The sequence below is a fragment of the Bubalus kerabau genome, chromosome 1 (assembly GCF_029407905.1).
Source record: "Bubalus kerabau isolate K-KA32 ecotype Philippines breed swamp buffalo chromosome 1, PCC_UOA_SB_1v2, whole genome shotgun sequence".
Classification (NCBI taxonomy): domain Eukaryota; kingdom Metazoa; phylum Chordata; class Mammalia; order Artiodactyla; family Bovidae; genus Bubalus; species Bubalus kerabau.
The window spans coordinates 174369828-174397210 of NC_073624.1; the positions used below are offsets into that span (position 1 = coordinate 174369828).

Sequence of the window (27383 nt, forward strand, 5' to 3'; positions counted from 1 at the left end):
CAAACACAGGAACAATTAAACTTAATGCCTGCCCACTCTGGGCTCACCCCACCCGCCATCTCCCCCCACAAACACAGATGGTCAACGCTCCTGTCCACTCTGTCTCACACCGACTCGTGACACTTTCACACCTTCCCAGTCTCTCTGCCTGCCACTTCCGGCTGGTTCCTGAGGGTAGCACGTGGGTGTGGGTGTGTCCTGCTCAGGGCTGGCGCTCAGACAGTTAAGGGGCTCCACCAGGGCAGGGACCCTGGGCTGCCTCTTGGGCAGGCTTCGTCCTCCCTGCCCCCACTTCCTGCTGGGTCACAGGACTCAGTGGTGGCAGTGAGCTCAGACCTACCCAGGCCTCTCAGAACTTGTGTGAGTTTGAGGCGTTCCCAAGTGGTGGGCTTGGGTCCCTGAACTGTCCAGTGCTGGGCTGGGAGCTAAATGGACAGCCCATGGGGGCCAGAGGACTTCTTCCTGAGGGTCCTGATGCTCCAAGGCTGCTGACTCTGGGAAGGAGCTGGGAGGGGCTTGGGGAGTACATGTGGGGTTCCAGACCTGCTGCCCCTGGACAGAGGGCCCTGAGGAAGGCTGGACGGTCGTCCTACACTGGCATCAGTGGCCTGGCCCAGGCTACCGTGATTGAGTGTCTTCCAGGAGAGGGTGCAGGCTGTGGGAGTGGGCTCCCTGTCTAGGGGAGTCTTGCAGGGGAGTAGCTGGGCTCCCGGAGCCCAGAGATCTCATGTTCATCTCCCCAGGTTCAAAGACACCTCAGGCTTCCCTGAGGCATAACAGAACGCTGCTCTCCTTCTCACTAGGGGTGGGGATGTGACTGAAGCGGGGTGGCCTTGTTTGTGCTGTGGGGGCAGGGGGCCCAGTACTTCGGAACACCCTGAGCAGCCTGAAGACCCACATGCAGGTGAGGAGACTGAAACCTTGAGAGGCCACAAGCAGGCTGCTTGCTCCAAGGACCCAGCCCCTGGCTGCAGCTGTTGCTTTACGGGAAGGAGACCAGTGGAGGGGGTTGAGGGGAGGGAAGGCAGTAGGGTCCCCTTGGGTCTGGATGCAAGGTTTCGCCCAAGGAAAGGGGGTCTGGGTGTCCTCAGTCCAGGGTGAGGAGAGTGTGAAGCCTCTCACACCTCCTTTCTTTACAGGGCAGGGAAACTGAGGCAGGAGTAAAAGACAGTAGTGAGTGAGGAACTGGGAAGGGGCTGGATTTGAATCCCAGGTTACTGCCCGAGCAGCTGGGACACTCACACTCTGTGAGCGTGCATGCTAAATTGCTTTAGTCATGTCCAACTCTGTGCGACCCCATGGACAGTAGCCTGCCAGGCTCCTCAGTCCATGGGGTTCTCCAGGCCAGAGTTCTGGAGTGGGCTGCCAGGCCCTCCTCCAGGGGGTCTTCACATTTCAGGGGAATCTTCCTGACCCAGGAATTGAACCTGTGTCTTTTCATCTCCTGCAATGGCAGGTGGGTTCTTTACCACCACCTGGGAAGCCCCTGGGACTCTATATATGCTTGTGTTTTTTTAAAAAAAGCTAAAGTTGTGTGGCTGGAGAGAAGTCAGTATGAGGTGGTCCCAGCAGCAAGGTCCCACGTACCTTACCTTGCTTAGCCATGCCCCAGCTGCTAGCAGGTGGTGAGAAAGATAAAGGTGACTCCAGTTTGCAGACAAGAAAACCGAGGCACAGAGAGGTTCTCTCTCCCTTAAGCTGAGTGGCTGAGTGAGTGTGAACCCGAGTCTTCAGGACCCTTTTCTGAGCTCAGAACCCCTGTCAACTGAGACGAATCCCCAACTACTCCAACAGCCCAGGACACTCCCTGGCTGCCCTCTTTACTGTGATGTGTGATCAGGCAGCCCTGGTGAACCCCAGCAGCTGGCTCCCTCTCCAAACTGCACCTTCCTTCTCTTTAAAGTGGGGGTCTTTGACATTCCCTGAAACACTCTTTTACAGCATCAGGCACCCCACTTGCATGTGGGGTGCCTCCTGCCCTGGGCCTGGGGACGTAGAGACTCACAGGCTGGGCAGACAGACCTTAAACCAAGAAGAAGGATAACCTCTGAAGGTGGGAGAATGTGAGTGAGGCTTCCCAGATTGGGCAGGGAGGGCTTCTCTGAGGAGGTGACATTTGAGTTGAAGAATGGATGTAAAGAAGGAGCCAGCCACGGGGAGAGCTGGGGGCAGGGCACTTCCTACAGAGGGCACAGCCTGTGCAAAGGCCCTGAGGCAGGTTTAAGGGAGCAGCTATGACAAGGCTGATGGTGCTGGAGCAGGTAGAGTGAGAGGAGATGGAGAAAGGTGAGAGGAAGTGGCGGGCAGGGCACGTGGAGCCGCTGGGGCCGAGGTGAGGGGTGTGGGTTGTGATCTAGAGGTGCTGGGAGCCACAGGAGGGTCAGGAGTAGGCAAGAAACAGATTGGAGGCTAGTCTTAGAGGCAAGACTAGCAGCCAGAGCTACGGCATATCAGGATTTCAGAGACAAGAGAGATGCACAAATCAAGCCAGCTTCTCAGCCTCTCTGCAATCCCTTCCCCACCCACCCCACCCCTCCTCTGCCAGGCCTTCTGTCCCCACTCCAGCCTCTCAGTGAGGAAAGCAATTAGTCTGGAGTGGCTGGTTGATTAATCTGCAGCTGAGAGGCCCAGAGGACCCTCCCCTCCCCCACCTGCAGCTCTGAGAGTTCCACCCTCCCACCACCCTTCTCCTACCCTCACTCTGGATGAGGGAGAGGCAGTCGGGCTGGATCCCAGGAGTCAGGGCTTGCTGAAGAACCACCCCTCCCAACCCACTGCAGGGCTATCAACTGCTCCCTATAGGGCCTGGCTTGTCTATTTCACCCCAGAACCAGCTATCTCCCCACCCCAAAAAGCCCAGATCCAAATTTCAAGCTGCCTCCTCTGGTTTCCCCTGGGAGTCCTGTGATGCTCAAATGGAACCTGAATTCACCAGCTTTTGGTGCTTCCTCCCAGATCTTCCCCATCTAGGTGGTGGTTGCCCCACCCACCCAGAGAACTGTGTGACTCGTCACCCATCGAAATCATGAGTTACCTTTGAATCCCCTTGAACATCCTATAGCTATAGCCTGTCTCTCAACCACCAAAACATGTCCCATATACACTCATGGGCCCCAGCCTGGCCCATGTTCCCCCCAGATGCTGTCCCAGCCTCTATTCTCCCCCAGTGGTCCCTGCTCCCTGGCAGACACAGGAGGCTCCTTAAAATCATAAAGGGAAGAACTTCCCTGGTAGGTCAGTGGATAAGACTCAGTTCTTGATTCAGGGGGCCCAGGTTTGATCCATGGTCAGGGAACTAGATCCCAAATATCACAACTGAGACCTGGCTCAGCCTAAATAAATAAATAAAATATGTTTTTTAAAAAAATCATAAAGCAAGTGGTGTAACTTGAGAGCTCTCAATCCACACCCAGAAGCAACACCCAACTCATCACCCCATCCCCGAGGCCCCACATCAATTTCCCACCAACTCACCTCCTCGAACTCCATTCCCGCCTCCCCTCACTGTCCATCTAACTGACCAGCTTGATCCCACCTCAGGGCCTGTGCATGTTCTGTTCCCTCTGCCTGGCATGCTACTTCCCTAGCTCTCCCCTGGCCAGCTCTTTTTCCTCTTTCCAGTCTCAGCTCAAAGTCCTCTCCTCAAAAGACCCTCAATTACCCCTGAGCAACATTAATGGCCCCTCCCCCAGTCACACCCCCAGTCCCTGGCGTGGTTTCCTCTTCTTCCTAGCACCATACAAGCCATCTTTTTGTATTCAATAAATAAATGGATGAACATAAATGTGGGCAAGTGATTTTCCCATCTAGAAATCCATTTCCTGAAGAAGAGGCAGCTGATGTCTCCATGGGCCTCCCGTTCTGGGAGGAGCCCATTGTTTCCACCTCCCCACCCTCAGCTTTCCCTGCACGTCCTCCAGCTGCCAGGGATCCTCCCTGGGGAACCTAGGATGGAACACTTCGATTTCTGCATTAGAATTCAGATGCCCCTGGGAGAGAAGGATGACGTGTGTGTGTGGGAACAGTCAGGTGTCCTGCATCCTAGGAGGATCAGATTCACGCAAAGAGCTGAAGGGAGAGTGGGGAGTTGAGCCGCCCCTGGCTGCGTGACCCTCAGCAGCTCATTTCCTCTCTGAGCTTTAACATCCTCCTCTGGGACATGGGAATAAGAGGGGCCACCTCACAAGGAAGGAAGTGAACCTAGAAGAGGTTCAACTGATGTCCTCTTCTCCTACCTTCTTCCCCATCCACCCTTGCCCTGGCTCTGGCCCAGATTAGCCTTCTAGTCTTGGCCTTCAAGTGGCTCAGTGGTAAGTAGAGAATCTTTTAGCAATACATGAGTCACAGGAGATGCTGATTCAATCCCTGGGTTGGGAAGATCCTCTGGAGAAGGAAAATGACAACCCATTCCAGTATTCTTGCCTGGAGAATCCCATGGACAGAGGAGCCTGGCGGGATACAGTCCATAGGGTTGGAAAGAGTTGGACACAAGACTCAAGTGACTTAGTATGCACACACACTTGGATCTCGGTTTCTCCATCTGAATATTGAGCCTGATGGTGGGGACACACTTGTGTAGTGCAGGGACAGAGACGCAGAAGGCTGGTTCTGAGCTCTGCCTCTCCCAAGTCCTCATTTGTGCCTTTGGCTCCTACCCCATCCCCATGGCCGCGGGTTCCAGTTTTGACGCTACTTCCTGGGGTCAGCACTGCGGACAGTTCCCAGCCTATGGCTGGCATATGCCTGCTGGACGATTCTGTTATTAGCAACTCCAAGGAACCCATGTGGATTTCATTACTGGTTGACAGATGAGGAAACTGAAGCATGCTTGGCCTAGACCATATCGCATGGATTGAACTCAGATCTGATGGGATGGAGAGTGCATCAATTCATCCTGATTCTGTCTGATTTATATATACATATATTCTGGCTATGCACAAAGTATATGGGATCTTAGTTCCCTGACCAAGGATCAAACCCATGCCCCTTGCATTGGAAGCTTGGTGTCTTAGCCACTGGACCACCAGGGAAGTTCCCTGTTTGATTTCTAAAGGTCTCAAGTGTTTACCCAGAGCATGTTTGCAAACACTATCTCATTTAATTTTTCCTGTTCAGTCCTTCCAACCAGAAGCCTCAGAATCCAGAACCTCATCTCCACCATTTCCTTACCACCTGCAACCTTGGGAAAGTTACTTAACCTCTGAGCCTCAGTTTTCTTGTTTTTACAGTGAGGATAATTGTACAAAATGGTCTCATTGTGTTCTTGTGAGCTGATCCATGAGGGATCCTTAGAACACCACCTATGTGGAATGAGTGTGTAAGAAAGAGTAGCTATTGGTACTGTTATTATTCACTTGTTTATTTACTGCATGTCTTATCTTTACATTTTAATAATAATAAGACATGCTAGAATACCATTACAGTGCATATTATTATAATATTATAATAAATAGCAGTATATATATATAATGTTATAAACAATAAATATACTATATATGAATTGATTGATAAAAAATATTTTTTCAGTGCCTACTGTGGGCCAGGCACTATTCATATCCTGCAAGGTTTGAGATCCACGTCCCCATTTCATCGATGGGGTAACTGAGGCTGAGAGAAGGAAATTCACTGAGGGGAAAAGAAGGACTGAGATACCACTCTCTGTGTCAGTCCAGGAATCTGGACTGAGAGAATGTCAGTTCCTAGAAGAATGTTTTCTGGAAGAAACAGAATGTGCAAAGTCTTGGAGTCAAGGGGATCAGGTGCATGAGCTGAACATAAATCAGTGTGGCTGGAAGGTGGGAGGGGAGCCTGGAGAGATGGGCAGGGGCTTGACCACACACGACCTGGTGAAGATACCTCAGAGGCTCCTTGTCCCCAGGGTTCCAGAGAGCTCCCACGCCTGGGAACGTGCTCATGTTTTGCTGCTGTCTCCCCAGCCAGTCCGGGAGCTGGCTGATTCCGGCTTGGCCCCCATGAGCCCCTTTGGCAATGGTGTCATCCAGACATGCTTCTCAGGGACCCCATTGCTGCCACGACTGTCACACTGCCTCAGGACCTCTGTAGACGTGGAGCCCAGGGCCTGTGTGCTGTTCAACGTCGGGGCTGGAGGGAACTAACAGGGCTGGCCCCAGGCAGGTCAAGAGGCTTGTGGGGATCAAGGGGGCCTGTCCCAGGAGAAAGAGAGTGCCTTGTCTAGCTGGACCTTTCTTTAACTTGTTCAACAAGCATTTGTTAAGCACCTACTGTGTGCCAGACCTTGTACTTGGAATATAGCCATGGGCATATGGCTATATTCACAGGATGATGGTGGAGACAGACTCATACTAACTGGAGAGATCAGGGTGATAAGGGAGCCCAGAGGAGGCTTCCAACCCAGCACTGTGGAGGGAGGGGGAGGGGGATGGGACGAGGAAGGGCTGCTAGGAATAAATGGTATCTAAGCTTAGCCTAAAGGACAAAGAGAGGTCAGCCAGGAGGAGGACAGGGACTGGTGGCCTAGTTGCTAAGTCATATCCCACTCATGCAACTCCATGAGCTGTACCCTGCCAGGCTCCTCTGTACATGGGATTTTCCAGGTGAAAATACTGGAGTGGGTTGCCATTTCCTACTCCAGGGGATCTTCCTAACCCAAGGATTAAACCCAGGTCTCCTTCATTGCAGGCAGGTTCTTTACTGACTGAGCCAGAAGTGTGTGCCAATTAGAAGAAACAGAATGTCTGGAGTCTTGGACTCAAGAGGATCAGCTGCATGAGTTGAACATAGACCAGTGTGGCTGGAAGATGGGAGGGGAGCCTGGAGAGGTGGGCAGGGGCTTGACCACCCAAGATCTCATGGGATATAAGGGGAGGCATGGGTGGGTTTTCAAGGCAGTGAGTTGATCAGATTGGCATTAAAAAAAAAAATCCCTGTGGCTACTGTAGGGAGCACTGTCAAAAGCAGAAGTGAAAACAACAGGGGTCCAATTAAGACCCCTTGACAGTTCTAGGCAGTAGATAGTGGTGCCTGGACCAGGGTGGGAGCCATTGGCTGGAGAGAAATAGGCAGATTCAGAAGTTATGTATAAAATAGACACACCAGGCTTTGGTGGGCACCAGCAGTAGGTAAGAGAGAGGGGATCTGGTGTGGACAGCTCCTGGTCTTTGACCCTTCACATGCGACATCCCTTTTCATCCTTGTAACAAAGCCAAGAGATGGGAACACCATCATTATCCCCATTTTCTGGAACAGAAACAGGTTTGGGGAGGGAAAGCAAGAGCCAGCCAGTGGCAGAACCCACACCCCCCACCGCTGGACCAAGTTGTCTCCCACTATCAGCTTTGGGGGGCTGGGGACTGAGCCAGATGGAATGGACAGAGAGGAGCAATTTGGCACCACCCAGCAAGACATGGCAGTATTGTAGCTGGGGCTCAGTCTGTCTGATTCCCTGGTACAAGCATTTTCCATTCTTCCCACTCGGGGACACAACTAGGGTAGAGGATAGACAGTCCTCATGGGAGATACCCTTGAGATGTCCTTGTGAGTTCTCTGAAAAGATCGGAGCTCTTCCTACCCCCAAATCTGTTGCACCAAATGGTCCCAAATACCTCCCTGCCTCGGCCCACACCCACCCTCTTACACCTGCTCTTGTCCATGTCTACTTCTGTTAATCATGATAGAAAATATGCTCGCCCTCCCTTTGCTACTTCCAAGAAAATAACCCCTGAGATTAGAATGTCTGGTGAGCAGGGCCTTGAGTTTCTAGAACTGGGGAAGGGAGGGGCACCCTGAGATTTGAGGGCAGAAATTGTGGCTGTAAGGAGGGGCCCAGGGCGTCACGGGGCAAATGAGATCCTGCCGTTTCCGCTGAGGGTCTGGGCGTCAGTGTGGTTATAAAAGAGTGCCCCTCTCTACCCACCCCAACCAGAGGCAGCTTCTTGTGTGCACACCCCAGGCATTGGAGCACTCTTCCATAGCCCTTCCCCATTTCTCTTTACTTCTCTGATTTCTGCCCAGCATGTATGGGGCTTTTAAGATCCCAAAGAGACCCGATCTGGGGCTGAACTGCTAAGCCTACCTTCCTGAGCAGAAAGACCGCCATCTGTGCCTACCTCTGAAGACTAGAGCCCTTGATTCTGCTTCCAGACACCTCTTTGCTACAGTCACAGAGGAAGGCTGAAGACCCGCTACTGCTTTCAGCATTTCCTGGGCCATCGACGCCCTGGTCTGGAGGTCTTCCTGAACCCCTGTCTGTCTTCCTGCCCTTGCCTTCAGAACCGACAGGTCGCGGACAGCTCCTCTCTGTCTTTGCCACTCGGAGCTCCTGAATCTACTACACTTTCAGCATCAGGAGTAGGATCAATGTTTCAGTGCTGGGAGTTTCCAGAGACCCTGTTTCCCTGCTCTCTGTTTGGCAGAAAACGGGAGGACAATTTCTGTCTTCACCCCAAGTCCATGTCTTGAACCTATTTCGTTCAGCTCTAGAGGGGACGGCAGACCATCCTTGGCGCAGGGGTCCTCCCCAGCCCCTTTCCCCAACCCCCACCCTCAAGTTCTTTTTGCCCTGCTATCTATCCTTCAGCACCACCTCAGTGAGGACAGCTCCTCGGGATCGGCCCCACCTTGAGCCCCTGTTGCTACCTTTTCCTGCCTCAGCACCTTCAGCGCGGACAGCTCCTCGCTGTCGTCTCCACTCCCGGCTCTGGCCGGGACTTCGGCTCAGACGCTCTTCCCTCCCGGGGACGGCTCTCGAGCCCTGCAATCCGCTTGCTCCCCAGTTCTGGCGCATGGAGACCCCAAAGGTCCAAGAAGGGCTAGAGGCATCCCGCGAGCTGAACTCCGCTCGCAGCCGCCAAGGCGTAGCCAGGGCCCCGAAGCACCTGTGGCGGCAGCCTCGGCGCCCCATCCGCATCCAGCAGCGCTTCCACTCAGACCCGGACAAGTCTGTGGGCCGCAGGGAGCGGGACTTGAGCCTGAGGCCAGCTCTCGAGAAGTCGCGGCGCTCCTGGCCCACCTCCTTCCACAGGCGGTAGGTGGGCGGGGGCAGGGCGGCGCGCAGGGCCTGGCGGGAGTAGGGGAGGGTCTTTGCTTTTTCAGGAGCGGGGGTCTCTGCCTCGTGGCTGCGGCCGGCGCTTCAGAGGAAAAGGCTGTTTTACGCGGGGGTGGAGATGGGGGCCGGTGGTGTCATGATTGCTTATGATGTGTGTGACACCGTGCTGCTGCATCCGAGTATGTGTGGGTCTGAGCAGTTACGACTCAGTGTGTGCTCCGCTGGCTGGGTCTCTGTGGGTGACGGGGTGTTCGGGTGTGTGTATACCAGTTATGTATGCGCTTGTATACCAGTTGTGTGCCTGCTTGAGTGTTTCCCCTTGGGGTGCCCGTGTGTGTTTGTGGCTGGGTGTGTTCTTGCTGTGATCCAGTTGGGTGTCCAAGGGTCCTCCAGATCCTGGATTGTCCTCGGGTGTTTGTGGGGTTTGTGGTCACAGAAAACATTTGAGGGGAGCTTGGGCTAGATATACTAGAGTGCCAGGGTCAGCCGTCTGCTGTGCTAGGGGGAGGAGCCTCCTCTGTTGCATATCCTGACACACACACACACACACACTCCCCCCCCCCCCGCGCACACGCGTGCGCGCGCGTACACACACACACACACACGTCCTCTGCCATCAGAGGAAAGCCTCTTGGGGAGCCTGAGCACAGGATGTTTCTTCCAGTGTGAGAATGAGGTGGAGAAGAGGGGAATCGAGGCGTGTAGGGGGCTGCTCCTGATTCATATAACCTGAGAGAGGGGGGCAGAATAAGACAAAGACAGAAGAGAAACACAGAGAAACAGGGGCCTTGGAGGGGCCAGAGAGGTCTCAGCACCACCAAGGAGCAGGGTCCTCCTTGGATGGGTGTGTGAGTGTGTGTGTGCTCACTTCTGTCAGACTCTTTGCAACACCCTGGACTACATGTAGCCACCAGGCTCCTCTGTCCATGGGATTTCACAGGCAAGAATACGGGAGCGAGTTGCCATTTCCTCCTCCAGGGGATCTTCCCCACCCAGGGATTGAACCTGTGTCTCCTGTATCTCCTACATAGGCAGGCTGATTCTTTACCACTGTGCCACTTGGGAAGCCCTTGGATGGGAGAGGGAGCTAAATCAGGCCAGACCTAGAGCTCTGGGTTTGAGGCCAGGCTGGGTGACCTTGAATGAGTCATTTTCTTCTCTAGCATGCCTGCTTAGTCATTCAGTCATATCTGATTCTTTGTGTCCCTGTGGACTGTAGCCTGCCAGGCTCCTCTGTCCATGGAATTTTTCAGGCAAGAGTACTGGAGTGGGTTACCATTTCCTCCTCTAGGGGATCTTCCCAAACCAGTGATCAAACCCATGTCTCCTGTGTCTCCTACACTGCAGGTGGGTTCTTTACCTGCTGAGCCATTGGGGAAGCCTATCCTCTCTGGGCTTTTCTCCTATTAATACTTTGGTCCATGGACCTCCCAGGGCTACTGATTTCTTGGTCAACAAGCCTGGCCTAACACCCCAGGCTGGCCCTCCAGCAGCCTTGATTGGTGTTTGGGGCAGCGGGGCTCCACGACCCGTAGGGTTGGCGCTTCCCCAGGTGGCCCAGCAGGCCCCTTGCCCCCACCCTCTAACCCTCAGTTCCCCACCCCTCCCTCCCGGTGACTCATGATTTTCCATCTTCCAGAAAGAACAAACGGAAACTAGGTTTGGGCCCATCTCGGGGGAGAACCACGTGGCCCTGGAAGGCAGGAGTGGTGGGTTGTGTTCCTGTGAGTGTGTGTGTGTTCTGCTTGTGCGTGTATGTGCACATATGGTGGGAGAGGCTCAGCCCTCAGGGAAGCTGGGTTCAAGGCCCATGTTCTGCGCACTTCCAAGCAAGTGGTGGTGCTTCCCTGAGTCTCAGTGTCTTCAGCAAAACGCAAACACAAAAACTCACAGGTTTTGAATTTTGTCAAGAACACTCTGTGCCAGAGCACAGGCCTCAGGGTGGCTTGCCTCCCCACCACCCCACGTGGATCACAAAAGTCTGGGAGGGTCTGAGTATCTTGTTCAGCAAACATTTATTTAACAGCTATTGTGTGCCACACCCTGGACTGGGGCACAGGCCAAGGGCAAGCGGGCACTCATAGGCTAATTGTAGAGACAGACATACCAGCTGGAGACCATACAGAGTTATCTATACTGTGATGGAATGAGATCAGGGTGCTGTAGGGCCCAGAGGAGGCTTCTGACCCAGCAGCTGGGGCCAGGAGGTGAGGAAGGACCACTTGGAAGAAGTGACCTCTAAGCTTAGCCTGAAGGATAAAGTGAAGTCCACTGAGGAGTGTAGAGAAGGGTGTGCCAAGAAGGAATAGAAAGTGTAAAGCCTCAGACTCAAGAAGATCAGATGTGTGAGGAGCTGAACACAGACCAATGTGGCTGGAGGGTGGGAGGGGAGGTTCTCTAATAATTTCTCAAGCATTTATTGAGTACCTACTAAGTGCTGGCCATGGAGGGCACAAGTGGGAACGAGGCAGACCTGGTCCTTCCTTCAAGGGGCTGGTGGGTGAAAGTGAAAGTCGCTCAATCGTGTCTGACTCTTTGTGACCCTGTGGACTGTGGCCCGCCAGGCTCCTCTGTCCATGGGATACTCTAGGCAAGAATACTGGAGTGGGTAGCCGTTCCCTTCCCCAGGAGATCTTCCCAACCCAGGGATTGAACCCAGATCTCCTGCATTGCAGGTGGATTCTTTACTGTCTGAACCACCAGGGAAGCCCAAGAAAACTGGAGTGGGTAGCCTATCCCTTCTCAGGGGATCTTCCCGACCCAGGGATCGAAGCGGGGCCTCCCACATTGCAGGTGGATTCTTTACCAGCTGAGCTACCTGGGAAGCTTTGGTGGGTGAGGCAGACACAGATCAAATAATCAGGACATTACATAGGAAATTGTACCAATAAGAGGAGGGTGCTCTGAGGATATTCATTTATTTAGCTGGTCAGGGAGGGCTTCCTGCAGAGGGCAATGCTTCAACTGTGACCTAAAAACCAAAAAAGTTAGCAGGGGAGGAGGCGTCCGGAGAGGGCATGGGTTAGGAATGAGCCTGGATGCTTCCAAAAAAACAGCAAGGAGCGGGAGATGATGAGCCTGGAGCAGAGTGAGCCAAGAGGAGGAGGCTGGGGAGACAGGCAGGGGTTAGGCTACACAAGGCTGCCAGGGAGGTGCGGATTCAGAAGTGAGGACAATGGGGAGCCACGGGAGGATCTGGAGCAGAGGAGAGTGAGATCTTACCCCTGTGGGCACTTGCACATGGGACTCAGCCTCCACTCTCCTCTCTCTCTAGATTCTTCAGGGAGACTTGGGCAAGTCATCGCTTCTCTCCAGACCCAGGTGTATTTGTACGGAAAACAGGGTAACAGCACGTACCTCCTGTCTCACTAGCGCCACCTAGTGGCAGAGGAGATAAGTGCTCGCCCAAGGAAGAGGCTCCCTCAAGTAGGGGAAATGGAGACATTGATGTGTCAGGGGCGCTAGAGACTGCTGGTCACCTCCCCAGGTCACATAGCATGCAGAGACAAAGTTAGGGTGAGACAAAGTCATGTCAGCACCTCCTTTGGCCTCTGCCCTCCTGGGTGAAGCTTGGAGTCTCCCAAGGTCAGGCAGGCCAGGCTTTGAATGCCGAGTCTTGGCTCTGCAGCTGTTTCTCCATCCAAAAAGCAACTGATAACAGTAAAAGCATTACTGTTAGAACTGGTCATAAAATATTTAAAGTTGAATCTATTAATGAAACATTAACATTAAAACTATCGATAAAGCATTAATGTCAGAGTAGCATCTGGGACTACACAGGCGATGGAGCTCAGTTCAGTTCACTTGCTCAGTCCAACTCTTTGCAACCCCATGGACTGCAGCACGTGAGGGTTCCCTGTCCATCACCAACTCCTGGAGCTTACTCAAACTCAGGGGATGGAGCTAGTTAAGCATTAAGTTGGGAGAGGCTGGGGAGCCTGCCAACCCAGGGTTGAGTGACTTCAGGCAATGAGCACCCTTCTCCGTGCCTCAATTTCCCCATCCACAAAATGAGAATACTAGTCCCCACTTTATAGAGCTGCTCTGAAAAGCAAATGACTTTTACGTGCACAGCCCTTGGCTCGGCACCAGAAGAGCAAGAAATGCTCAGTTTGTACCCACGTGTTTAGTCTTAACCTTCCATTTTGTGTCTGTGAACTCAGGAAAGGGACTAAATCTCTTTGCACCTCAGTGTCTCCTTGGGGCCACGAGAGCATCCTGAGCACCTCCCACAGGGCTGGGGGTGGTGTCAAGACTCCTTGGCCCCAACCCCAGTCTCTCCACTAGGCTGAGCCCGGCGGCCTTTATCCCCTGGGGACTAGCTATAATTAGGTCCAGTCACAGCAGCTACAGATGGTATTTTTGTCTTGGGGACAGAGAGTCTGATTCCCACCAGGTGTCCGGTTGCAGGGCCCTGGTGACAGAAGGGGGTTCCTAGCCAGACCCTTGAGACTCTGTCCTCCTGGGCCCCAGCGTGACTCCTCTGTGGGCCTCCAGTTTCTCATCTAAACAGTAGGGACCATAGTATGATCAAGATGTCAGGGGAGGGTCAGGGTCTCCCCACTGAAGCCTGATCTCCTGAAATAATATCTCACATCCCCCCAGGACTGCCAGAAACCTGGGTGGCATTTGTCTGGGCACCCCAAAACTGGTGAAGTCCCCTGGAGCACGGCTCAGGCAGGGGGGGCTGTTATCACACAGCAGGACACAGTCAAGCCCAGAGCTCCTGTGGGGCCTCAGCTGGGAGGCCCAGTCTCCTTGCACCTTGGTGACTTCTGTCACCAGCAGCTGGGTGTTCTGGGTCTCACCTCCAGGCATGACACTCTCTGAGACTTGGTTTTGTTTTCTGAAGAATGAGGCAGGGCCACCTGACCCCAGCAATCCAGGGTAAGCCAGCTGGTACAGACTCTTGAATGCCCCCCATCCCTGGCACTAGGGGCAAAGCTTCCCTTTTCGGGGGTCCTTCTAGGGGTGGGCTGTGGCAGCTGAAGCTACACAGGGCAGAAGGCTTGGCAGGAGTAGAGTGCGGATGTTTGTCCAGCGGAGACAGCAGGAGACGGGGAAGGATCCAGAGACAGGGACTGGAGAATGTCAGAGCAGGTGGAGGTCACGTGGGGGCTTGTGGAGGGGGACAGAAAGAGGGGGAGGAGACTTGCAGTGAAGACTTGAGTTTGTTTCCACCTTTTTCCAAGCCTCAGTTTCTCCACCAGACAAAAGACTCAAGGATTGTAGTTTCTGAGCAGGCTCTTGGTGGCTCTGGCCTCAGTTTCTCCATCTGGAAAATGGGCAGAGGGGGATTGAAAGTACTGTGTGGAATCCGGGCAGCCCCTCGGCATACTCGGAGACTCCCTGATAGTGGAGGGCACTTCCTTTTCTGACTTCCGTATCTCTCTTTTCAGCCCAGCAAGCTACACCTCTGGGGGACATGCTGACAGAGGGAAGTGGTGTAAGATGCAGTTTCTGGGCTCCCCCAAAGAAGGGAAGCAGAGAGCCCCGTCTAGCTCAGTGCCTCAGTTTCCCCATGTGTCCCCGTGGGGGTCCCTGAGCGGGTCCCGCGGCGAAGGCGGGGCGAGTGCGCCTTGGGTTCGCTCCCCGCCGGGCCCCGCCCCCGTGGCTGTCCAGAAAAGGTCCCGCGCAGCCAGTGCTGCGTCCAGCCTCCACGCGGTCTTGGCGATGCAGGGTGCCCCTGCTCCCGCCCCGGCCCCTGGGCCGAGCTCCCCTCGGGGCTCCCCACGGGGCTCCCCCGGGCTCTTCAGGAAGCTCCTGGTGAACCAGAGCATTCGCCTGCAGCGGCGCTTCACCGTGGCCCATCCGCTGTGGTGAGGCGAGACAAGGCCCCGCAGGAACCGCCGGGCTGGAGGTGGGAGGGGCAGAGTCAAGGACAGCGGGAGCCAGGTTGGAGGGTCAGGGCATAAAACCTCTGCTCCTTTGCCCTTTTTTCGGGGTTATCTCTCCGCCCCTGCTCTTTGTCTCTTTTAGTTGATGACTGCCTCTCTCTCTCCATCTGTTTCCCTCCACCCACCGCCTGGATACATGCCCAGGGGACCAGCCGTCTGTCCCTTTCCAGCTGCGTGCCCTGGAGCAGAACGGGCTGAGGCTCACGTCTCCTTCTGACCCTTGCCAACCCGGGGCGGGAGGGCTGAACGTCCAGGCAGTGAAGGGATGAGGGTCACTCCCCGCCTTGGTGTGCCCGGGCCATCCGCCCCGGTGCCAACAACGGGGTGGCCTGGTGGCCTCACACTAAGCCCTCGGTATCCTCGGAGGAAGATGTGGTTTGATGCAAGCCTTTGAGGCAGGGTGTTCGCGATGTATGAGGGCTTGTTGCTGTCCCAGGCTGAGAGCTCACAGGCGCGGAGCGCCACTTCTGCGCAGCCCCACTTAGTTACCTCCTTCAAAGACTCGTCCCACTGCTTTGGGTTTAAATTCCGGCCCTTCAAGAAGCCACTGTAACGTCGTGGGTTGCGAGGCAGAGGCTGGGGTTGGAGGTGGGGCTGGTGGGCGCCGACTGGGTCTGGTACCTTGCGCTTGGTTCGCGCGGCTTTAGCACCCAATTTGGTAACTTGGCACCTGGAGGCTGAGAGACTAAAGGTCCCTTCTCCAAGGTCACACGACCAATGACATCTGGGGTGTGTGTGGGGGCAGTCGTGACGGTGGTCCCTGATGGCACCATTTCAGGCCAGAGTGGGGTTCCGGGTTTGGGAGAACCCCACCCCCCCGGTGCACCAGCCGCCTGAGAAGAGGGGTCCCAGCCGAGGGCTTGGGAGTGAGCACAAAGGTGTCGAGGACGTCAAGGGTGTGAGGCTGGAGAAGGGCGGGTCTCTCCGAAGCCCCTGTGCCTCAGTTTACCTGTCTAACCGATGGACGGACGCGCCGTTCCCACAGTCCGTGCGACTTTCTCCCCGCCGCCCGCGTCATGGAACCACGGCTTGACCCCGCCGCTCTCGGCTAAGTTTAGAGCAGAAAGAAAAACAGCGTCGTCCGCAGCGAGAAAACACCGGCTCAGCCCTAACTCTCCGCACTCGCTTTTGGATTCGAACCCAGCACCCTGTGACCTCTCCTGGCCTCAGTTTCCCTATTTATCCACAGTTGTGCCTTTTCCAGAACCTTTGGGGAGAGGGGAGGGAGGGGTAGGTGGTAGCCATTCCCGGGCCTCCCCCTCGGATCGCAGGTTTAGGGTATCCACCGCCAGTACCCCGCCCCCAAGAGTCTCCGCCACTCACTCCGCCAGCTCCAAGGCCGGGGAAGCGCAAGGAAGCCCCGCCCCTCCGGGTGACGTCATGAGGCGGGAATTCAGAAGCTCTGGGAGTAGGGACTTCTGCGAGAGCCCAACTCGAAACGGACCGAGAGCGATCGGACACAGCCGAACATCCGAATGGGGCCGGACTAAACCGAATGTGCCTGACATGGCTTGAGCGCCACCCCGACTTGCTCGAAAACCTCGTGCGGCCGGACACAGCCGAACATGCCCGAAAACTTCCGAACATACCCGAGTGCAGTCGGAGGTAGCCAAATTCGGCTGAACTCACCCGACCGAACTCAGCGGGAAGAGGCCCAATCCTGTAAGACCAGACCCTCAGAGAACCCAGATTCTTGGGCTTCCCGGGTGGCTCAGACGGTAAAGAATCTGTCCGCAATGCGGGAGACCTGGGTTCGATCCCTGGGTTGGCCTGGGTTGGGAAAACCCGCTAGAGGAGGGCATGGCAACCCATTCCAGTATTCTTGCCTGGAGAATCCCATGGGCAGAGGAGGCTGGCAGGCCCCCGTCCATGGGGTCGCAAAGAGTGGGACACGACTGAGCAACTAAACACAGCAAAGCCCACTGACTGAACTCAGAGGGAAGAGGCCCAATTCTGTATGACCAGACCCAACTTAGTCAAACTCGGCCGTTCATGACTGAGTCGGGCAGAATCCTGCCGAATTCCTGACCCCCAACTCAGTCTGAACCGAATTCCCTGCTCAGAACTGAATTCCCTGCTCAGAGTCTTCCTTCTGGCAGGCGCCGATCCCAGCCCGTGGACTTGGACGGGATGACCTGGCAGGGGACCAGGTGGACACTGGACCTTGGCAAGGAGCCCTTTGTCTAGGGGCATCCCCCAGGGTCTTCCTGTCTCCGCCTTTCCTGCCTACTCCCTTCTCTGTGACCCACTTGCAGCCCCTCTCCCTGGTTGCAAACTCCTGGCCTCACACTTCTGTTCTAGCCCCACAGCCCCTGCCATTCTTTCTCTGACCTCTGACTCCAAGTGGGAGAGGCCTAGATTCCCCTTACTTCGTCAGAGTGTGGCTGGAGGGAGAGATGGGGCTGAGAGATAGGGGGATGGGGTTGGGGATTGCCTTGAACAGGGGAGGACCGGGCCCTGGGTAAAGGGTACAGCCCGTGCAAAGGCCTGAAGGAAGAGAACAGACAAAGCATTCAGGCCAAAAATAAAGCTGAGGAACTGGGGCGCTGAGGATGGGGCTGAGTGAGCTGGAGGCGAGGTTGATGAGATGGCTGCTACTGCTGCTAAGTCACTTCAGTCGTGTTCAACTCTGTGCGACCCCATGGACTGCAGCCTACCAGGCTCCTCCATCCATGGGATTTTCCGGGCATGGGGGCAGGGCTATATTATGGTTTAGGGTGAGGCCTGGAGCTGGGGTAAGGGACAGGCGGTTCAGGGCATAGCCAAGGACAGCTAAGGGTGCAGCCTCTCCTGGCTGTGGGGGGCCTTCCAGTGTGCCCCATCTAGGCAAAACCCAGGTGCCCTCCTGAGAGGAATGCCCAGGAAGTAATTTCCAGTCTCCATGCACTTACCCTTAGTAATCTGGGTAAGTTACGGGCGCCCTGTCGCCCTCCTCAGGCGTTGGGTTGTAACTCCCTAAAAGTGCGCTGGGGATGAAGTCTGCATGCGTGCTAAGTTGCTTGAGTTGTGTTCTACTCTGCGACCCTATGAACTGTAGCCCGCCAGGCTCCTCTGTCCTCTGTCCATAGGATTCTCCATACTGGAGTGGGTTGCCATGTCCTACCCAAAGGGGTCTTCCCAACCCAGGGACCAAATCCATGTCTATTAAGTCTCCTGCATTGGCAGGTGGGTTCTTTACCACTAGCGCCACTTGGGAAGCCTGGATGTAGTCTACGATACCCATACTAGAAACAGAGTGGTTGATGTCCACAGAAAAGCTGTGACCCATGGTCACACAGCCACTTAGAGACAAATCCAAAACTCACGTGCTGGAGTCCAGATTAGTGCCAGTGGAAAAGACTCTGGGGTTCAGAGGCAGAGATGGAGGCATGAGGGGCACTGTGTCCCTTAGTGCGGGTATGACTGTAACAGATGGACAAGCTGCAGGCTACTCCTGCCCTGCCCTGGGGAGGACATGAGAAAATGGATTTAGACTATGATGTGGCATCCATACGCCAGGACCCTCGGCTCTGACTATGTCTCCTTTGCCTTCAGCTTGGACCTGGAAAATGGGCTCTCGTGTGGGAGAAGCATCCTGGACCCTCAGGCCGGATCTGGCTTTGGCCAGATCATCCAAGCGCCTGCCCAGCACAGTCAGAGGCGGGAGTCCTTCCTGTACCGCTCAGACAGTGACTATGAACTCTCATCCAAAACCATGTCTCGGAACTCCTCCATGGCCAGCGACCTGTGAGTTTGAGGCTGGTGGGATAACACCTCCTCTTACTTTCTTCTTTCCTTTATTCCTCCATTTCACACACCTCCTTCAGGTGACCATTTGAGCTGGGCTTTGAAGTATAGATAGCAGTTTGCCAGACAAATCACTTAATTGAGCAGGATGACAATGCTAACCCGTGATTCTTTATGCTTGACTCCAGGTTGGGGTTGGGTGGTAATCCAGAAAGTCAATTAACAGAACAGGTTGGGGTTGGGTGGTAATCCAGAAAGTCAATTAACAGCAACCCAACAAAGTCCTTGATTTGAGCTTCCTAGTAGCCATCATTTCCTGCCTCTACTAAGACCCCTGTTGTCCCTGGTACTCAGATTCTCCATTTGTGAGATGGGGATAAAGTGAGTGATTGGTCAGAGGGGCTGTGATGGCCTTCAGAGAAGCGTCGGGTGAGGGGAGACCCGGGACTTCCAGGAAGACACTCCAAGGAAGCGCTCAGCTGAGGGCACAGTGTGGGTAAAAGCTGGAAGATGGGAAAGTTTGGGAGGGCTCCTCCTGACCGCCCTTCCATGTCCCGTCTCCCCACAGACACGGAGAAGACCTGATTGTGACGCCCTTTGCCCAGGTGAGTGCCCACCTCTTCCTTCCGTCGTGTGCCAAGCAGGCAGAGCCGACCCCTCCTTTCCAACGCTCACCACCCCTCTCCCGGCAGGTCCTAGCCAGTCTGCGGACAGTTCGAAGCAACGTTGCGGCCCTTGCCGGCGTGCAAGATCGCGGGGCAGCCAAGTACGCAGGGGGCGGGGCGGGGCGGGGCCTGGCAAAGAGGGGCGGGTTCAAAAGACGAGGTGGGCCAAGGAGAGTTGGGCGTGGGCGGAAGGGGTGCAGCTGTCAACTCTCCGGGGCGGGAAGGGGGGAGTAGCGTAGGAGGGGGCGGGGCCTGGGGGTCTTGGGGGCGGGCCCTATGGGTGAGGCAGGCCACTCCTGAGCCTACTATACTGCAGGCAGGCGTGCGTCTGTAACACCCCATCTGGCAGCCAGCCCCCTCCACCAAAAGGTAATGTGCCTACTCCTATCCCCTCCTTCCACTGTGGGACAGCTGTGAACTTCCTCTCTGTGGTGACCTCTCCAGTCCATGAATCTTTAAGCTGTGCTAATTCTAAGCCCTCTTCCCCCAAACACCCTTGGGGATGGAGAGAGCCGGGGGTCCTGAGTGGCCTCATTGGGAAGAGCTGCAGGGTCCAGATGCAGAGATGGGGGCAGGAGGGGCGCGGGGTTCCCGAGTGGGGGGTGGGGCAGACCCCTGATCAACTTGGCCCCCAGAAGACACTGGGCAGAAGCTGGCTTTGGAGACACTGGACGAGCTGGACTGGTGTCTGGATCAGCTGGAGACTTTGCAGACGCGGCACTCAGTGGGGGAGATGGCCTCCAACAAGGTGAGGGAGGCCAGATAACTGCGACCCCTTGCTTCTGTCCACAGGGCCCCGTCCTCACTGTTCTCATCTTCCTCTGCAGTTCAAGCGGATGCTGAACCGGGAGCTGACTCACCTGTCTGAAACCAGCCGTTCAGGGAATCAAGTGTCCGAGTACATATCCCAGACCTTCCTGGGTGAGCTATGGTGGGTCACTGCCTAGGCCAGATTGCAGAGATAGGAAGAGGGAAGAGAAAGAAAGCCTTCTACTGCAGAGTCCAACTGAGGAAGATAGAACCAGACACAGACACCTCCAGCCCTATGGGGTAAGGCTGGACCAGAGGGAGGAAGAGGAGGATCTTCCAGCAGGAGGGGGACATTAAAGTTAGGGTTTTGAAGCATGAGTAGAAGTTTGCCAAGGAGGAGCTAGCAGGAACCACGCAGCCGGGTCTCCAGTTTGGGAGATGGAAAGGACATTTGGCTTTCCAGAAAAAATGCTACGCTCCAGATGCCCAGAGGCCATGTCCAGCAGAAGGGGTTACTGAGATAGACCTTGAACAGAGGGGAAGGGTAGCTACAGGCCAGACAGGACTTTACTCTGAGATTACTTTGATTCCGGTAAAAGGCAGTAAGCTGATCTCAAGGCTTGGCAAGGTCCAGTGCCTGAAGCCAAGCAGACTAACGCTAGCAGGCGAACTGACTTCTCCGAGTCCTACCCTGCCCCACCTGCAGAGCAGCAGACTGAGGTGGAGTTACCCAGGGCGACCCCCGCGGAGACCCCGCAGCCCGTGTCCCAGATCAGCAGCCTGCGTGGACTTCCCCACAGTTCCAGTCTTTCCACAGCCACCGTCCCACGCTTTGGGGTCCAGACGGATCAGGAGGGGCAGCTGGCCAAGGTGGGTTTCCAGTGGGAATGCTGAAACCCAGGTTTGGCTGCATGCTCTGTGTGGACACCCTGTCTTGGCCCTCAGTTTGCCCACCTGTATACTGACCAGGTGGGGCTCATGGTAGGACCTGAGGCTGGGGATGGGGGTCAAGGCTCCAGAGTCTGTGGAAGCTGGGCTGGAGTTAAGCCACAGTCCTTCACATTTTAGGAACTGGAAGACACCAGCAAGTGGGGGCTTGATGTGTTCAAGGTGGCAGAGCTAAGTGGGAACCGGCCTCTCACAGCTATCATGTTCAGCATCTTTCAGGTACCTCCCCTGCCTGTGGCTTCTGATACCCTGTGTCTCCTCCAGTTCTTCCTACCTCAGGACCTCAGGGGACACATAATCCTCACATCCTCCCTAACATGTCTGAATAGGGTCATTTGAGTAGGGGCATTGAAGGATGGATAGGAGTTCATTAGGTTTAACAGTTCATTGCTGACTATCAACAAAACTCAGCCTTGGGCCAGGCCTGAAGAGACCCAGTCTGGAGGGAACAACTGTGCGGTCAGAGATGAGAAAGAGGGGACGGACAGAGACCAAGGGAATTGAGAGGGAAAGCAGGGGAGGCATCCTGGAAGAGGGGGCGCTTGAGAGCTGGCTAGGGATTCAGAAGGAGAGGCGGCACAGGAATAGTGCGTGCTGCCGCCCAGAGGCCGAGGTCCTGACTAGGGGCCTGTGATGGACCAGGAACGGGACCTGCTCAAGACATTTCAGATCCCAGCAGACACGCTTGCCACCTACCTACTGATGCTGGAGGGCCACTACCACAACGATGTGGCCTACCACAACAGCCTACATGCTGCTGACGTGGCCCAGTCCACACACGTGCTGCTCGCCACACCTGCGCTCGAGGTAGGGCCCTCGGGCTGCGGGCAGCTCTGGTGGGTGCCGGGCACAGAGGCCCTGTCCCTCACCTCGTATGCTCCATGCCCACTCAGGCCGTGTTCACAGACCTGGAAGTCCTGGCTGCCATCTTTGCAAGTGCCATCCACGATGTGGACCATCCAGGAGTCTCCAATCAGTTTCTCATTAACACCAGTGAGTTAGGGAGCTGGGCCCTGCCACCGCCTGTCAATCAAGTGATGTTAGGTGGTCCCATCCCTGCTCTGAAACAGCTGCCACAATCTTCTCTCCCTTAGGTGCTCGGAGCAGGCCTAGATATCCAGCAGATACCCAGTAAATGAGAGAATAATAAATGTGGCAGAGCTGATGTGAGCCGGCTGAGATTCTAAAGTTTAGGATACTGTAGGAGGTGTAAGCAATGGTTAGGTACCTCTTATATTTTGATACATCCCTGGAGAGCTGGAAATAAAGAGTGGAGCTCTGACTCAGTAGTTCATTCAACCAGCACTCAGCACTCTCTCCTGCCATGCCGAGTCTCCAAGGAGTCACCAGTCTCAAGGAGGCAGAGCTGAACACAGATGCCCCCAGCTCTGAAAAACCAGATCAGGGCCATGGGGAGAGACAGGGTCCTAGAAGGCTTTCTAGAGGAAGGGGGCATTAAAGTTGGGACTTCAATGCATGAGTAGGAGTTTGCCAAGACTTTACAGAACCAGCCTTTGGGTGGAGTGGGTTGGGTGTGCGGGTCTTGAGACTCTCCACCTCCCCCACAGACTCAGAGCTTGCACTTATGTACAATGATGCCTCCGTGCTGGAGAACCACCACCTAGCTGTGGGCTTCAAGCTGCTGCAAGCAGAGAACTGTGACATCTTTCAGAACCTCAGCACCAAGCAGCGGCTGAGCCTGCGCAAGATGGTCATTGACATAGTGAGATCACAGTGATGGATGGGAGGGTGATTTTGGCATGGCTGGGGGTTCAGTTGGATGAGGGCATCTCCCCATTCTGAGCCTGAGCTTCCTGGTTTTGTAAAATGAGACAATGACTGTCCAAGCCTTGGGTGGGACTTGGTTAGGCTAATCAAGTCTTCAATACAATTCACGTGCAAACTGTGTGGAAACTCTTTCTTTCTGGGAAACTCTTTCTTTTCCAGAAACTTTTCTTTCTAGAATTTCAGGTGCAACTTTATCTGCATTTGATATTTTTCAAGTTGGGAGACACCAGTACATTTTGTGATCTTATGTCTCAAGTCATTTATTTAACTAGCATTTATTGAGCATCTACTGTGTGCTTGCCCTTTGCCAGTGACCATTAGAATTCTTACCTTCATGAGACTTACACTCTGTGGCGGAGATGGACACATAGGCAGAGCCATGATGGGGGACCTGTAGACTGACCCTGTGATACAGAAGTGCTCAGGGTGGGAGGACTTCCCCAAGAGGGAACACTGAAGCCAGGGCCTGCAGAGTGCAGAAGATCATGGGATGGGGAGGAGTGTTTCCAGCAGAGGGAAAAGCATGTAGGGAGGGCTCAGAGGAAACCAAGGCTCCAAGTAAAGAATAACTAAAAGTTTGGTAAGGGAGAGTGGGAGCTTTGGGCAGTAGGCACCCCCAGCAGAAGCATCATTTGGGCCAGATGGGAGGTTTGGGGAGAAGATGTGAGACTTCTGTCTGATTCTCAGAGAAACCTGTGGGTCATTCCTGGGCTGGGCCTGTAGGGGTACAGCTAAGTAATTTTTAAACAGTCATGTTCAAGGCTGAACTTCCCTTCTAATGGCTGAAAACAGTCCTCCCAGCCACGCAGCAGCCACAGAGAAGTTTGGGGAGCACCAAGTACAGCTGTGACTCCCACAGCCCTCCGGATAAATCCCCCACTCCCCCCTGAGGCCGTCCCCACTCTTATCACCCTCACTTGCTCCTCTGTTGCGCCTGCGCTCATTTGTCCAGGCACAGCGGTCTCCTCTGTAGCCTCAGAGCCTTTCACTGGCTGTGTCCTCAGTGGGGTCTCTCTACTGCCCTCAGGCACACTCATCTCAGCCCCCAGGTTTAATCTCCTTCCCCCATGCCCTGTCCCACGTGTGGGATGCACCCCACAAGTCCAGCAACCTTGGAGAAGGGACTATTGACTCAGCCTCTTTGTGAGCTGGTTTTGCAACAAATCTCGTTACATGCCCCCATTTCTCAGGTGAGGACACTGAGGCTCAGAGGGTTGAAGAACCAAGTGGGTCCAGCATCTGCGAGGTGGGGAATGGGGATGGGGCAGGCATTATCTTCAGACCTGTCATCTTCCCTCGCCTGCCTCCAGGTGCTGGCCACGGACATGTCCAAACACATGAATCTCCTGGCTGACCTCAAGACCATGGTGGAGACCAAGAAGGTGACAAGTCTTGGAGTCTTGCTGCTAGACAACTATTCTGACCGCATCCAGGTGTGTGGCTCGGCAGCCCTGGGCTGATTTCCACAGCTCTCCTTTAGCTCCATGTAGGACGTGCCGACTGAATGTCCAACTTGAAGAAACAGAGGCACCTATGGTCATGCGCCTTTGTTTTAGCCACCTCTTCCCCTCCCTGGCCTCAGCTTCCCCACCTGTAAGATGGGCATGTCCATGGCACCGGCCTTTTTAGGGCAGGTACCAGGCCTGGGGGTGGCCTGGCCTGAGCCCTCCCGACCCTCAATCTCACTAGGTCTTGCAAAGCCTCGTGCACTGTGCTGACCTCAGCAACCCCACCAAGCCGCTACCACTCTACCGCCAGTGGACAGACCGTATCATGGCCGAGTTCTTCCAGCAGGGCGACTCTGAACGGGAATCAGGCCTGGACATCAGCCCCATGTGTGATAAGCACACAGCTTCAGTGGAGAAGTCCCAGGTCTGAGAGTGACTGATTTGAGCTGCTGGGCACTGGGGAGAGGGGAGAGAAAGGAGTGGCCGAGCTGACCCTATGATTCCTGGCTTGACCCCAGGCTGGCAAATGAGGCAATGTAGCCTAAGGGTCTGCCCTGGGCTGGGTCTGATGTGTCCCGGGATATATTCCCTCTGGGATGCCTTAAGAGAGATCTGCACTTACTCATGGAGTTTGGAAATGCTTGTTCTGGGTGACGTGGAGTATTTTAGAAGGGGTCCCAATCTGGGGGCACATTCATCAGCCCTGAGGAGTCAGGAGTCAGGGCTAAGGTGGATGGAAAGACTTAGGTGCTGGAGAAGCCTAGAAGGGGCAGGGGAGGTGTCCTAGAGGAGGGGTTTTTTTGAAGAGGGTTTTGAAGGATGAATAGGAGTTGGGAAATGGCATTCTAGGCAGAGGGGAACAAGCCTGTCTGGACTGGGCTTAGGTTCCACAATGACTCACCATTCAGCAACCTCTACCCCCTCAACTTTGTATTACCCACAGGTGGGTTTCATTGACTATATTGCCCATCCACTGTGGGAGACGTGGGCTGACCTGGTACACCCAGATGCACAGGACCTGCTGGACACTCTGGAGGACAACCGCGAGTGGTACCAGAGCAAGATCCCACGCAGCCCTGAGGACCCCACCAGCCCCAAGCAGGGTAGCCCTGACAGATTTCAGTTTCAGCTCACTCTGGAGGAGGCAGAAGAAGAGGAGGAAGCATTGGATGGGGAGGCCTCAAAGTCACCTGACACTGAGCTCCTATCCTCTGAGGCCAGCCCAGACCCTGGGGCCCCACACCTGGATTACCAGAGGACTGTGGGCAAGCCCTGCACGGACCATGAGGGCAATGCAATGGCTGAACCTTTGGGCACCTAATGGCCCCTGATGGGTGGGTGGACTTTCCAGGAAGAGGTCCCAGGTGGCCCCTGCCTTGCCTCCGCAGGGAGACAACTGGGCTTTTTGCTACAGGCAGGTCTCAGGGTTGAATCGGAGGCACCTGACTGGGGTCCACTCTGACCCTGGGATCAGCTGAGAGAGCTCTCCAAGGAGCTGGGCTGGTGGGGGGGCAGCGTCTTCCAGGGCCCTTGTGTTCTCCCCTCCTGGACTTCCACCCCTGGTGTGGAAAGGGAGTGTCTGCCAGGCACCTTTGTCCATCTTGTCCAGTGGTCACTCTTGAGCCACTCCATCACTTTATTCTTTCATGCTTTATCAGATATTTACTGGGCACGTACTGTGTGCCAGGCCTGTGCCTCTTAGGTGCCTCTGGGGTACCTCTGCACGAGGAGATGGGGAATCAGTCTCGAGGAGATGACCCCTCCCTTAGACACCTCCCCTAAGTCTACCAGGCAGGCAGCTCACTGAAAGAGAACAAGAATTTGAATGGGGGAGTTCTCAGCACCAAACTTCATCTGGACCCAATTCTGGCTCTGGAGTTCTGGTGGTGATAGGGGGGTGATGGTAGGGGCCAAGGAAGAGAGGGCTCTGTGTCAGGAACTGTCTCTGAACGTTGATTTAGCCTTCACTGCTTGTGCCCTGGATGTTGCTTTAAGTTGCTGTGGTTTCTGTCTTCAGGTCTAAGGATCCTGGTTCTCCCTGGCCCCAGGGCCTCCTGCTGGCTCCCTCATAGTCTCTCCGTTTTCTAGAACAGTAACAAAAGCACAGGATTCTCCTTCAAGGAAGGTTCTCTCCATCTTCTGATTCTGAGGCTGTCTAGACTCCCCACAGGGAAAAGGAGGCCTCTGACTTTCTTGTGAGTCATCACCCCTTCTGGGCTTCAGTTTCCCCTCTATGGCCTGATCCTGGTACTTGGGTAAATAATGGTTGGAGGGTGATGTGTGTGACCTCCCTGAAATATCTTAGAAATATGGGGCATTTGCTTGGATTAAAATAAACTTTATCACACAGAATTAGTACCGTGCCCGTTTCACGAATGGGGAAACAGGAGCGGAGAGTCTGTCCTGTGGTCTCAGGGCTCAAGGCCATGCTGCTGGACTCCAGACGTTAGCCAGCGGCGCCCCCTGGTGGCAGGAGGCGCGAGGGGAGGCGGGGAGAATTCGGGGGGGTCCTCGCCTTGCAGGAAGTCTCTCCGCGCCCGGCTAAGTGGAGTTCATCCTGAGGGTTGCGGGCGTGGGGGAGAGCAGGTGGGTGGCTCTGTGCTCAAGTCTCAGATTCAATTTTCACTTCCGGAGTCCTCAGTATCCCCCATCCCCCGTCCCCCCACCCTGCTACCCTCCCTCCCTGTGTGTCTGAAGATTTATACATGACAGAAGTCATTACAGACCAGCCTCTGGCTTCATTCCTAAATAATTTCATTAATAATTCCATTCCATTGATAATTCATCGTCATCACAATTAATCATCTAACTTCACTGAGGGAGAATTAAAGGGCATCTGGATCATGAACTTGGTACATTTCCTTCCAGGCTTTTAAAAGGCAGAGATTTATGGGATTTTTATTTATAATTTTTTTATCCTTTCCCCTTTACCTGCAAGTAATATATGGTCACTGTAGAGAATTTGCAAATAATGGAAACATGTAAGGATGAAAATAAAATTCTGCTGTAACCTCACCCCTAGATCATCTGCCTTCAGCATTTCACCTTATTTCTGTTTTCTTCTCCCCCTCATTCATAAGAACATTCATATGTTCTCCTTCAATTTGGGCCACAGCTATTCCTCCCTCTCCTCCTT

At 54.7% G+C, this 27383-nt stretch overlaps 1 protein-coding gene and 1 long non-coding RNA gene across 5 annotated transcripts; one reads left to right on the forward strand and one right to left on the reverse strand.

The window, feature by feature from the left end:
• Positions 1–11929: 11929 nt before the first annotated feature.
• LOC129623646 (uncharacterized) lies at positions 11930–16231 on the reverse strand. Of its 2 annotated transcripts, XR_008700607.1 has the most exons (4): positions 15872–16231; positions 12565–14300; positions 12248–12403; positions 11930–11996 (listed from the first exon to the last, which is right to left on the reverse strand). It is a non-coding gene; the product is annotated as an uncharacterized LOC129623646 (long non-coding RNA). The 2 variants fall into 2 exon arrangements; XR_008700606.1 differs by having other exon boundaries at positions 11932–12403.
• Positions 14648–26522, forward strand: PDE4C (phosphodiesterase 4C). 3 transcript variants are annotated; one of them, XM_055541363.1, is made up of 15 exons: positions 14648–14844; positions 18457–18648; positions 19217–19253; positions 19341–19414; positions 19630–19682; positions 19949–20061; positions 20141–20234; positions 20770–20933; positions 21132–21230; positions 21654–21818; positions 21905–22004; positions 22580–22734; positions 24110–24232; positions 24489–24671; positions 25191–26522. In XM_055541363.1, exons 1-15 carry the CDS (start codon positions 14699–14701, stop codon positions 25566–25568), a joined length of 2076 nt encoding a protein of 691 aa, XP_055397338.1. In that variant the 5' UTR covers positions 14648–14698; the 3' UTR covers positions 25569–26522. The 3 variants fall into 3 exon arrangements, with proteins under 3 accessions (XP_055397338.1, XP_055397347.1, XP_055397356.1); XM_055541372.1 differs by having other exon boundaries at positions 19952–20061; XM_055541381.1 differs by lacking the exon at positions 14648–14844 and adding an exon at positions 16071–16640.
• The last annotated feature ends 861 nt before the right edge of the window (positions 26523–27383 follow it).

Bases quoted from the DNA above. Each gene is read 5' to 3' on its own strand.
- PDE4C (XM_055541363.1), top strand. From the start codon at position 14,699: ATGCAGGGTGCCCCTGCTCCCGCCCCGGCCCCTGGGCCGAGCTCCCCT. The intron at 19,254-19,340 runs GTGAGTGCCCAC...CTCTCCCGGCAG, and splicing joins TTGTGACGCCCTTTGCCCAG to GTCCTAGCCAGTCTGCGGAC. The intron at 19,415-19,629 runs GTACGCAGGGGG...ACTATACTGCAG, and splicing joins CAAGATCGCGGGGCAGCCAA to GCAGGCGTGCGTCTGTAACA.